The sequence below is a fragment of the Anoplolepis gracilipes genome, chromosome 16 (assembly GCF_047496725.1).
Source record: "Anoplolepis gracilipes chromosome 16, ASM4749672v1, whole genome shotgun sequence".
Classification (NCBI taxonomy): domain Eukaryota; kingdom Metazoa; phylum Arthropoda; class Insecta; order Hymenoptera; family Formicidae; genus Anoplolepis; species Anoplolepis gracilipes.
In genome coordinates, this window is record NC_132985.1 from 2,763,993 (window position 1) to 2,777,526 (window position 13,534).

The window sequence follows — 13,534 nt, forward strand, 5'->3', positions numbered from 1 at the left end:
TTTTCTTTTCTCTCAAAAAAGAGAAAATATTTTTGTTATTTTAAAACGAGAGCATAAAAGATATATATATATAAATATATATATTTGACACAGTCTCATGTGTCTACATAATTCTATTCAAACAAGATCTAAAACAAGATCATTAACGAATACTTTTATACTCGTCTATAAATACATAAAAGGAGATCTCCATTTGAATTTACAGTGTTTATATTTTGTTGTTGCCCTACATTTCCGATATAGCGTATCATTTTCTTATCATTTCGAAAGTCGGCAAAGATATTGGATAAAACTGGTGGGCCATCTATACGAGTAGATAGAAATTGTAGACTGATTATTAGCAATAATGATGTTTGTTCCGAAACATATGCATCGTACCAAGCAGAATTGTATCTACAGGATCGTAATTCTTGTGTAGCGTGAAAATCACATTCCACCGTATTCTTGATATGCATAATAAATCAAAATTATCATCAAAATTATTTGCAAATTTTATTGAATGTAGAACCAAGTTTGTGTTAGAATATCTTTACTTTTAGTCATATATATATGACTAACAGTAAGGGTGAAAGATAATGAAGGAAGAGACTCTGAAATATACTTCAGTATATTCATACAATGCAGAACGAAATAGACAATTATTAATGTATACTCTTTTAAAAAATATAGTTTTATAAATCGTGTATTTATTTCATAAAGTTTCTATTTTAATCTTTGAAGTACATTTTCTAAAAATACTGTAAAAAAGAGAAATATTTAAGTAATATTAGAAATAATTTTCTATATATTATCTATTGATAAGACATATAAATAGATTATAAAGGAACAAAATCAAAGAATTGTTTTCTTTTCGTCCAAAGAAGGGCTAAACTTTAAGCTTTTCAACTTATCGAATCTCGAAGCAAATGACTCAATGTTATCTGAGAACATTTGTATGTATATTTTGTATTTTTGAAATAATAGGCGATTAAAGAAAAATGAAACATAAAGTTCTACAGTATCTTATGATATTTAGGCAGTGTAGAAAAATTTGATTTCTGGTTCCATCATATAATACATAGTTACATTAATTTCGCGAGTATGTTTTATATATTAACTTCACGTGCATAAAATGCAAAGATAATATAACTATAATGGTTGCATGAAATAAAAAATAAATAGTAGTCACGGTTTAACGTTATAAATGTATACACTGTGATATCAAGCTATTATATTAATAAGTGCGATATAAATATAATCTCCATTTTCAACTAAATAATATAAAAATATAGCTTGTGCCGTCATGTAAACATTCCAATTAAAAATTAATTCTTAGAATAAATTGGAAATACATACAAGCAGATAAATAACACTAACTAAAATCGTAGTATTCGAAGAGATTTAAAGATTAAGAAATCTTTAAATCAATATTAATGAGAAAATTGTATAACTTTATTTGCATAAGACATATAATATATAATATACACATATATAATAAATTATTTTTATTATTAGAATACACTAGTAGAGACTATATAATATATTTTAAATAATCTGATTTGTTGCATTATGTTTTTATTTTGTTTTAATACTACTTTATAACCCAATATTCTATTTCTCTAAAAAAGATTAATATATTTGTTAGTCAATGTGTGTTGCCAGTTTATTTTACTTCTTTTGTTACAATTTTTCATGTACATTTATTACCTGCACAGTTAGCAATATTTTTTATATTTTTACTAACAAGAATTTTTGATGGTGTTAAAACAAGAGTAGCATGTTTGACATATTGTTTTTGTATATTTTCTATATTATTTATAATTAACGGAGATGTTTTTAAAATTTTTTGAAAAACATGTAATAGGAGACTGTCATTTGAAGTACCTTCAAAATCGCACATTCTTTATCCATTGTTTTTATAATTTGCATGTATCAAATACACATATTAATTTCTTACCTTTCCAAAACTCTGTAAAGACATTACGTAAAACTTGGAGGCTGTTAAAACAAGCGGATAGAGACATCGTCTCATTATTAACAATAATGAGTTTTGCTCCGAAGTAACTGCATTATACCATACAGAGTTGTATCTGCAAAAAATCAATTTTTTTTTATTTTAAAATCATTATAACGAAGCAAAACTAGTTAACAAAATAACAAAGACGTGTAATTTAATATAGACGTTAATTAATTAACAATTGAATGTTAGTTTTAAAAACTGGATTTAAAAAAGTTTTTAATTATATAGATAATTATATAGATGTAGAGAGCTCCTACTTCCGCTTTCAATCAGATATCAAGGTCATCATTTTGAATAATATTGTAAAGGTTTCAATTGGTGTTTGTTGTTTCGTAAAAAGTAATTACCAAAAAAATTTTGAACATAGAATGTAATTATTCATGTTCGAAGAAAATCAATTGCATTTTATAATGTATTACAATTTCAAAGGAAACGAATTCCCTTAGCGGAGCACCTAACTTTTGCTCGAAAAAATTCTAATCTAATTTATATCTAATTTTAGTTTAATATTGGAATTAGATTAGGTTCAAATTTTGTTCGAAGGGGATGCAGGAGGAGGAGCGAAACTCCTCGTCCGTCCGAAGTGAAGTCCATCCTATATCGTCCGGATTTATAAAAAAACTTTATAATAAAATTATTTTTATACGGACATATGTATGGTGTCAAAAACAACTTTTCAACGAATAATGTAATACGAAAACGTATAATCTATATATGGCGTCATAGAATTACATACTATTTATTATACTTTTTTGATTAATAATTTTTTAAGAGCATACGAGCATCAATTAACATCATCAAAACATTACTTATTGTTATAGAAAATGACCTTAGTAACATCTGAAAAATATTAAAATCGAGAGTAGCTCCCTGTATCTTTATAATCATCAAAGTTTCTTTTATAATACATATTTTATTAGAGAAATGTCATATATATGTATAATAAAGAATATATTATAGTTTATATGTGTATATATGTATATATTTTTTTGTAGATATTGTGCAAATAATGTTTTTAATAATGCATTTATCTTACACATATTTTCCTACTCTTTTAATAGATCTTACTAATATCAATTTTTTCTTTTTATCTTAAATAGATTTTATTATCACACAACACATTATAAATATTTTGCTAAAGACATAGTCACGTACACAAAAATTCAAAAGTAATTAAATATATATTATTGGAGAAGTAAGTTATATATTTACAATTTTTCATATATGCTTGAGCTCATATCTATGACTCTTTGTCCCATGTAATTATATATGAGTAGATAATTTAACGCTAGAATAATCAAACCGATATTTCTTATAGCTACTTCTATGTCGCCAAGGTTTGACATCTGAAAGATCTCGATTGAGCACTTTGAAGTAACATTTTGATATTAATTATCAAAAATATTTTATCAATACATGTTCGCTGTAAACATACCTCCGTTAACGTAATGCTTATTACAAGCACACATACCGTAAGGTCTAATAGAAATTGTATTGTGTAACAACTTCTTAGTATACCAACGAATCTTGTAAAAGAATTAATTGTGAAAAATTATTTATATATATATATATATAATATATATAATTAAAATTATAATTCTAAAAAAATGTTTCTTGTATATGCAAGTAAATATTGCTTAAATGTTATTAATTTTGTAATTATAAAATTGATAAATGAGTAATAATCAATTTCTTGGTTTTCTATTATATTATATTGTGAATCATAACTTATTAATATTACTTTTGTATATAATTAAAGAAATAATTATATTTTAAAACACGATTTGTATTATCTGATTTAATATCAGTATAACGAATCTTTTTATATTAAAACAAATATACATAAATAAGAATCGTCATTGTCCAATTACTTTTCAACCTTGTTTGTAAATCAGAATATTCTTCTACATTAATAGTAAAAAGTCAGATTACATTGACGCATTAAGTACGAACTGTATGATGTTGCAATGCAGCCGTACAAGATTTGCCATGTTTCCACATCTTTTTTTTATTCCATGATTTAAATCGCTTTCTATTTTGTTTTCGGTAATATAAAATAAGTGCTCCGCGCGATGCCTATCAAAATAACTCTTATTAACTAGTTATAACTTATTTACTAGTTATAACTTTTATAATCAATATTACTTTTATCATGTAGCTAAATTTGTTCAAATATTATTTCTCTCGTACAAAGCAAAGCAAAGGAAGAAATACTTAATTACTATTTATGAGAAAAACAAAAAATAAATAAAAGGAGATAAAAATAATTTAGATAAAATAAGAAGCGTTTTTGATACATATGTAGAAAATAGAAAAAAATTATATTTATGTACACATATTCTTTTGATTAATAGACAAATTGTATAATATGTAATTTCTTGCAGGGTAGTATATAAATTGTCTAGTTTTCAAAATAATGATAAATTTCTTACCCTAATAACTTGAACATTGCGCAAACGTGTTGCGTGAAAGCTACAAACAGAGTGACATTGGCAAGAAAAATTAATGGTGAATAAAGAAGCGTGATTAATATGAAGAATCGAATTAAGTTAAAATGTCGATCTTCATCGATCAAAATATCATAATTATAATCAAAGGGTTGTCTTCGCGGCCGAGACTCATTCATGGGCGATATAATATCAAGAATATCTGGCATAAACATCCATATGTCATACATAATTTGAAGTCCGTACGTCAGAACTGCAAAATTTGATAATTGTAAATCTTTTAATCATTATATAATCATTATATCTTTTAATTATTGTATAGGATGAGTCACAGAAACGTAACGATTTTCTAAATGAAATAAATAAATGAAATATAACTTAAATATTTATTTTCTCTCTACAACAATAGGATGGTATGTCATTTGAATATATTATTTCATTTTACTTATTTTTTAATAGTTCTGAAAAATTTTTTATATTTCTCAAATGTTCTCCGCCATTAATCATATACTGCTTATATTGGCTATGAGTTTGTTAATGTACAGGAAAATTTACAGCCATACATGCCATACAGCCGGACACATGATGCAGATAGTAATGCAAAACCTGATAGAAACAATAAATATGGAGGACATTTAAAAAATGTAAAATCTTTTATAAAAATTTGAAAGACTGAATAGGATGAAGTAATATACTTAAAGGACATTCTATGTTCTATTATTATTTAATAAATAAATATTTAAGTTATAATTTATTTATTTATTTTGTTTTGAAAACTGTTAGGTTTGTGTAACTTTCTCATCCTATATATTCATGTCTGTACAAGGTATAAGTTTTGGTTTCAAGATTATATTAATCTTTACTTTTCTTCATGATTATATTAATCTTTAATTTCTCTGCATGAGAATCTTTAACAAGAGATACTAAAATAATATAAGATTTAAGTGAATTAAAATGCAAAGCATAAATAAAGATATCTAAAATATGATTATTTTTCCATAGTTACAATCATTTCTCTTATTATAATCAACAGTCTTGAAAATATTCGGTTTAATAAGATTACAATTTGATGCAAATATAAAAAGAATAATTGTCACAATCTCATAAACAGAAACACAGTCTCGAATTTACAAATAAACACTATTTTTATTATAAAGTAATTTAATATTTCTCTTACGTGTGTAAAAAGATGTAACTAATCTTGCGGTTTCAGCATATTGATGCATAATCCTGATTTCATCGTCTGTTTTCTGCAAAGCCAAGTCTTGCCACATACGCTCCAATAACTCTTTAAACTTAAAGAAATATAAAGCGCAGTAAATATTATTTTCATTTATGTTATTATATTATAAAAATGGTAATAAAGTGAAAAAGTTGAATGATAAAAAGAGAATTTATAAAAATTATTTTTTAGAAAAATTTTATTATCTAATCTAAGTTTTTATATATTAATTGTGAAAAGCAAACACAGTACTCATTGAATTTAAAATATTAAAAATAGAAATAATGATCATAAGCTTACGTTGTTTAAGTGTCCAATATGTAGATACATGTGGCATAAGCCCACTATTACAATTGAAAATATTTGTAACGTTAACACTATAATCTCTTTAGTGATTTCAGGCTTGAAAAAGGTAATTAACTGGAAACATGTCATTAATTTTTAATTAATGAAGTACCAATGGATAGATAATTGTTTTTTAAGGAATATTTATCAAAACGTGTTTGACTATAAATTTCTCGCATAATCAAACTTTATTTTAATGAATGACAAAACGAAAAATCTCATATCAAATATTTAAAAAATTCAAGTAGAAAGTAGACTAATAAGAGTCAAGTGCCGAGTTTATTTTAACCTGTACTATTTACTTACAATCAATATATATTAATAATATCCTTTAATAAAGTTTTAATTCTGTTATGTATTGTTATTTAATATCTTTTTATTTAAAATTCACTATTTTATTTAATAAAAATGAATAGCTGCAATTATACCTGATTAAATGCAATTAATAATGCAATGACAGCATTAATGCCTCTAATTAAACGAGCACTCCACACACTTTGATAAGGCCACATTCCAGTGACCGACAAGAAAAATCGAGTCAATTTGCAGTAACACTTTTCTGGATGTTCCATCTATTTTAAAAAACCCCAAAAAAATCTTGAATGAAAATTTATGTTTAATCATTATATTATTATAATTATTTCATTTTTTTTTTTAAACTGCACTCGATTATATACACATACACTTCTTTACGAGTAGTGACGATTGCATTATTAGTTACTAGTGTTTTATTCATAAATATTTTGCTGCGATAATATTGCAAGCAAATATTTTTCTATTACTACGGGACAAAAAAGGCCGGCGACAATATATATACATATATATATATATATGTTTTGCAAAGTAAATTATAAAAATAACAATAAAATCATGGACTAAATTTCTTTTTAATAAATATGTCAGAAACGGAATTCTCTTAATTATAATATCAGATTCTTTATTTCTATAATATCTTAAAAGTATTTAAAAGTAGAAATAGGGCAACAGTCTATACACAGACAATATTTTTTAAATGAATAAATATACAAATATGTATTCATAATATTAAGTAAATTAAAAAGAAATAAAATTAAAAAATTTTTGCCTAATTGTAAGTCAGTTTATCCGACAGACTTGTTAATGAATTTCTTATATATTATTATTTTATATTTGAAATAAGAATTGATATTTCCTATGGAAGCATTCTATACATACTTGTGAAAAAAGAGAAGACTCGTGCAAAGAGAGAAAGTATTTTAGCATTCCATGAGTTACCTAGAATATTTAGGCACACAGTAGTGAAGTAGGATCTCTATTAGGTCTGCAAGTTCTTATACGTATATATCAGTTTCATATACACTTTCTATGATATTTCGATTTTCTTCGAAGAAATAAAAAATGCAGGGAGACAAAATACAGAGAGTCTCTTTTTTTTAATTTCAATTTTTAGCATATTAATTTTTATTGTGTTATAATTAATGAATTTTATTTTTACTGTATTATCACGCACGCTTATAAAAATTATTATTATAGCGTGATAAAAAAAGTGAAAACATAATTACGATAGGCTGACTATTATTTTGAATATACAGTCCTGCAAAAATGCAAACATAAATACATACGTACATATATATACAGAGCGTTTCGCGAGGAAACAAACTTTTAAAATACATATTACTCGTATAAGTTCATTGGTTTTCTAGTGATATATACACATATATGTATATGTCTCAAGCAATATATATATATATTTTTTTTTTATTTATTTAAATCACGACTATTTGAACAATTATATACATGACCGTAATGATAAGTCCTTGTGAAATGAGCGACTCTACTCGCTTTGATAAAGCCACAATTTGGTAACTAGTAGAACAAATTGGTTCAACTTCTAGTAGAGTTCCTCAAAGAATATTCTATTCATTTTATTGAACATGAAAAACTGACTATTACAGTGAAAACATTTTTTCGATTATTAATTATTTACCAATAGTCATCTCTTTTTTAGAGTCTCGATTATTTCTATTATGTATTTTTTATATTATTTTCGCGACATTATTGATAATAATTAAAGAAAAATGCACATGTACACAAAAATTTTTTAGAAGAATCAAAAAAAATCAATTGTTAACACGCGTGCATTACTCGAGTAAACATGAAAATAGAAATCCAGTTTACGATCAGAAATTATCTTTAGTTAGCTTTCTCCGTACCGTTAATTTTTCATACACGCATGATTATTTTGCTGCAAAAGTGGCATCACAGTTATGTTTCAATTATTATGGAAAAAGGGGGATAGTGAAGGAAGAGTCTTGGAAATACAAATCACTATATTCATACAATGCAGAATGAAATCGACAACTATTAATATATTTCTATAAAAAATGTTTTGTAAACCAGGTTTTTTTTTCATAGTTTCTATTTTGATCGTTTTTGGAATAATTTTTCTACAAATAGTGTAAAAAAAAGAAATATTTAATCCATAATAGAAATAATTTTCTATAGATTAATGATAAAATATATAGATAGATTATAAACGAAGGAAATCGAAGAAGTGTTTTTTTCGCCCAAAGAAAGGCTAAACTTTAAATTTTTCAACTTTTCGAATCTTTTAATTAAGCAAGTGGCTCGATGTTATTTGAAGACATTTTGTATGTATTTTTGAAACAATAAATGATTCAAGAAAAATGAACCATGAAATTCTACGGTATCTTATGATTAGTTCTTAAATATGTAGACAGTGTAGAAAAATTTGATTTCCGATTCCATCATATAATATATAATACGTAGTTACATTAACTTTGCGAGTATGCATAATTTTTTCATTAATATTGATTTAAAGATTAAGAAATCTTTAAATCAATATTAATGAAAAAATTATGCATAACTTTATTTGCACAAGACATATAATATACAATATATACACATATAATAAATTATTTTTATTATTAGAATACACTAGTAGAGACTACATAATATACTTTAAATAATCTGATTTGTTGTATTACGTTCTTATTTTGTTTTAATACTACTTTATAACCCAATATTCTATTTCTCTAAAAAAGATTAATATATTTGTTAGTCAATGTGTATTGCCAGTTTATTTTACTTATTTTGTTACAATTTTTCATGTACATTTACTTACCTGCACAGTTAGCACTAATTTATATATTTTTACTAACAAGAATTTTTGATGATATTAAAACAGTAGTATGTTTGACATATTGTTTTTGCATATTTTCTATATTATTTATAATTAACAGAGATGTTTTTAAAATGTTTTGAAAAACATGTAATAGGAGACTATCATTTGAAGTACCTTCAAAATTGCACATTCTTTATCCGTTGTTTTTATAATTTGCATGTATCAAATACACATATTAATTTCTTACCTTTCCAAAACTCTGTAAAGACATTACGTAAAACTTGGAGGCTGTTAAAACAAGCGGATAGAGACATCGTCTCATTATTAACAATAATGAGTTTTGCTCCGAAGTAACTGCATTATACCATACAGAGTTGTATCTGCAAAAAATCAATTTTTTTTTATTTTAAAATCATTATAACGAAGCAAAACTAGTTAACAAAATAACAAAGACATGTAATTTAATATAGACGTTAATTAATTAACAATTGAATGTTAGTTTTAAAAACTGGATTTAAAAAAGTTTTTAATTATATAGATAATTATATAGATGTAGAGAGCTCCTACTTCCGCTTTCAATCAGATATCAAGGTCATCATTTTGAATAATATTGTAAAGGTTTCAATTGGTGTTTGTTGTTTCGTAAAAAGTAATTACCAAAAAAATTTTGAACATGGAATGTAATTATTCATGTTCGAAAAAAATCAATTGCATTTTATAATGTATTACAATTTCAAAGGAAACGAATTCCCTTGGCGGAGCACCTAACTTTTGCTCGAAAAAATTCTAATCTAATTTATATATCTAATTTTAGTTTAATATTGGAATTAGATTAGGTTCAAATTTTGTTCGAAGGGGATGCAGGAGGAGGAGCGAAACTCCTCGTCCGTCCGAAGTGAAGTTCATCCTATATCGTCCGGATTTATAAAAAAACTTTATAATAAAATTATTTTTATACGGACATATGTATGGTGTCAAAAACAACTTTTCAGCGAATAATGTAATACGAAAACGTATAATCTATATATGGCGTCATAGAATTACATACTATTTATTATACTTTTTTAATTAATAATTTTTTAAGAGCATACGAGCATCAATTAACATCATCAAAACATTACTTATTGTTATAGAAAATGACCTTAGTAACATCTGAAAAATATTAAATCGAGAGTAGCTCCCTGTATCTTTATAATCATCAATATTTCTTTTATAATACATATTTTATTAGAGAAATGTCATATATATGTATAATAAAGAATATATTATAGTTTATATGTGTGTATATATGTATATATTTTTTTGTAGATTTGTATAAATAATGTTTTTAATAATGTATTTATCTTACACATATTTTCCTATTCTTTTAATAGATCTTACTAATATCAAGTTTTTCTTTTTATCTTAAATAGATTTTATTATCACACAACACACTATAAATATTTTGCTAAAGACATAGTCACGTACACAAAAATTCAAAAGTAATTAAATATATATTATTGGAGAAGTAAGTTATATATTTACAATTTTTCATATATGCTTGAGCTCATATCTATGATTCTTTGTCCCATGTAATTATATACGAGTAGATAATTTAACGCTAGAATAATCAAACCGATATTTCTTATAGCTACTTCTATGTCGCCAAGGTTTGACATCTGAAAGATCTCGATTGAGCACTTTGAAGTAACATTTTGATATTAATTATCAAAAATATTTTATCAATACATGTTCGCTGTAAACATACCTCCGTTAACGTAATGCTTATTACAAGCACACATACCGTAAGGTCTAATAGAAATTGTATTGTGTAACAACTTCTTAGTATACCAACGAATCTTGTAAAAGAATTAATTGTGAAAAATTATTTTTATATATATATATATATATAATATATAATATTAAAATTATAATTCTAAAAAAATGTTTCTTGTAGATGCAAGTAAATATTTCTTAAATGTTATTAATTTTGTAATTATAAAATTGATAAATAAGTAATAATCAACTTCTTGATTTTCTATTATATTGTGAATCATAACTTATTAATATTACTTTTGTATATAATTAAAGAAATAATTATATTTTAAAACACGATTTGTATTATCTGATTTAATACCAGTATAACGAATTTTTTTATATTAAAACAAATATACATAAATAAGAATCGTTATTGTCCAATTACTTTTTAACCTTGTTTGTAAATCAGAATATTCTTCTATATTAATAGTAAAAAGTCAGATTACACTGACACATTAAGTACGAACTGTATGATGTTGCAATGCAGCCGTACAAGATTTTCCATGTTTCCACATCTTTTTTTTATTCCATGATTTAAATCGCTTTTTTTTTCGTTCCCGGTAATATAAAATAAGTGCTCCGCGCGATGCCTATCAAAATAACTCTTATTAACTAGTTATAACTTATTTACTAGTTATAACTTTTATAATCAATATTACTCTTATCATGTAGCTAAATTTGTTCAAATAATATTTCTCTCGTACAAAGCAAAGCAAAGGAAGAAATAATTAATTATTATTTATGAGAAAAACAAAAAATAAATAAAAGGAGATAAAAATAATTTAGAAAAAATAAGAAGCGTTTTTGATACATATGTAGAAAATAGAAAAAAATGATATTTATGTACACGTATTCTTTTGATTAATAGACAAATTGTATAATATGTAATTTCTTGCAGGGTAGTATATAAATTGTCTAGTTTTCAAAATAATGATAAATTTCTTACCCTAATAACTTGAACATTGCGCAAACGTGTTGCGTGAAAGCTACAAACAGAGTGACATTGGCAAGAAAAATTAATGGTGAATAAAGAAGCGTGATTAATATGAAGAATCGAATTAAGGTAAAATGTCGATCTTCATCGATCAAAATATCATAATTATAATCAAAGGGTGGTTGTCTTCGCGGCCGAGACTCATTCATGGGCGATATAATATCAAGAATATCTGGCATAAACATCCATATGTCATACATAATCTGAAGTCCGTACACCAGAACTGCAAAATTTGATAATTGTAAATCTTTTAATCATTATATAATCATTATATCTTTTAATTATTGTATAGAATGAGTCACGGAAACATAATTATTTTCTAAATAAAATAAATAAATGAATTATAACTTAAATTTTATTTTTTCTTGTACAATAAAATGGAATGTCATTTGAATATATTATTTTACCTTATTTATTTTTTAATAGTTCTGAAAAATTTTTTATATTTCTCAAATGTTCTCCGCCATTGATCATATACTGCTTATATTGGCTATGAGTTTGTTAATGTACAGGAAAAAATTACAGCCATACATGCCATACAGCCGGACACATGGAACAAATAATAATGCGAAACCTGATAGACTAAAACAATAAATATGGAGGCCATTTAAAAAATGTAAAATTTTTTATAAAAGTTTTAACAAATAGGATAAAGTAATATACTTAAAGGACATTCTACATTTTATTATTATTTAACAAGAAGTAAATATTTAAATTATAATTCATTTATTTGTTTTATTTTGAAAATTGTCAAGTTTCCGTAACTCTCTCATTCTATATATATTTATGTCTATACAATAAAGTATAAATTTTAGTTTCGAGATTATATTAATCTTTAATTTCTCTATATGAGAATCTTTAACAAGAGATATTAAAATGATATAAGATGCAAATGAATTAAAATGCAAAGTATAGTGAAGATACTCAAAATATGATTAATTTTCCATAATTACAAACATTTCTCTTATTATAATCAACTACAGTCTTGAGAATATTTAGTTTAATGAGATTATAATGCAAATCAAATATAAAAAGAATAATTGCCACAATCTCATACACAGAAACGCAGTTTCGAATTTACAAATAGAAACTTTTTTTTGTATTATAAAGTAATTTAATATTTCTCTTACGCGTGTAAAAAGATGTAACTAATCTTGCGGTTTCAGCATATTGATGCATAATCCTGATTTCATCGTCTGTTTTTTGCAAAGCCCAGTCTTGCCACATACGCTCAAATAATTCTTTAAACTTAAAGACATTTAAAGCGCAATAAATATATATGCATTTATTTTATTATACTATAAAATGATAATAAAGAGAGAAAGTTGGATGGAGATAATGTATGTACATATAGGGTGTGCTATATAGAATTTATAAAAATTTTTTTTTTAGAAAAATATTATTACCTAATCTAAGTTTTTTACATATTAAAAAGCAAACGTAGTACTCATTGAAATTAAAATATTAAAAATAGAAATAATGATCATAAGCTTACTTTGTCTAAGAGTCCAATATGTACGTGTATTTGATATAAAATCGCAATTAAAAGTAAAATTGATTGTATTGTGAACACCATAATCTCTCTAGTGATTTCAGGCGTGAAAAA

The 13,534-nt window shown here is 24.6% G+C and overlaps 1 protein-coding gene across 1 annotated transcript; it reads right to left on the reverse strand.

The window, feature by feature from the left end:
- Positions 1-1,659: 1,659 nt before the first annotated feature.
- On the reverse strand, positions 1,660-13,155 carry LOC140674731 (uncharacterized). Its single transcript, XM_072908498.1, has 16 exons — positions 13,059-13,155; positions 11,881-12,151; positions 11,402-11,524; positions 10,885-10,975; positions 10,662-10,795; positions 9,385-9,517; positions 7,208-7,267; positions 6,442-6,585; positions 5,969-6,088; positions 5,624-5,741; positions 4,432-4,699; positions 3,953-4,075; positions 3,435-3,525; positions 3,212-3,345; positions 1,937-2,069; positions 1,660-1,686 (listed from the first exon to the last, which is right to left on the reverse strand). The coding sequence occupies exons 1-16, from the start codon at positions 13,153-13,155 to the stop codon at positions 1,660-1,662; spliced, it is 2,067 nt and encodes a 688-aa protein (XP_072764599.1).
- Between the last annotated feature and the right edge of the window lie 379 nt (positions 13,156-13,534).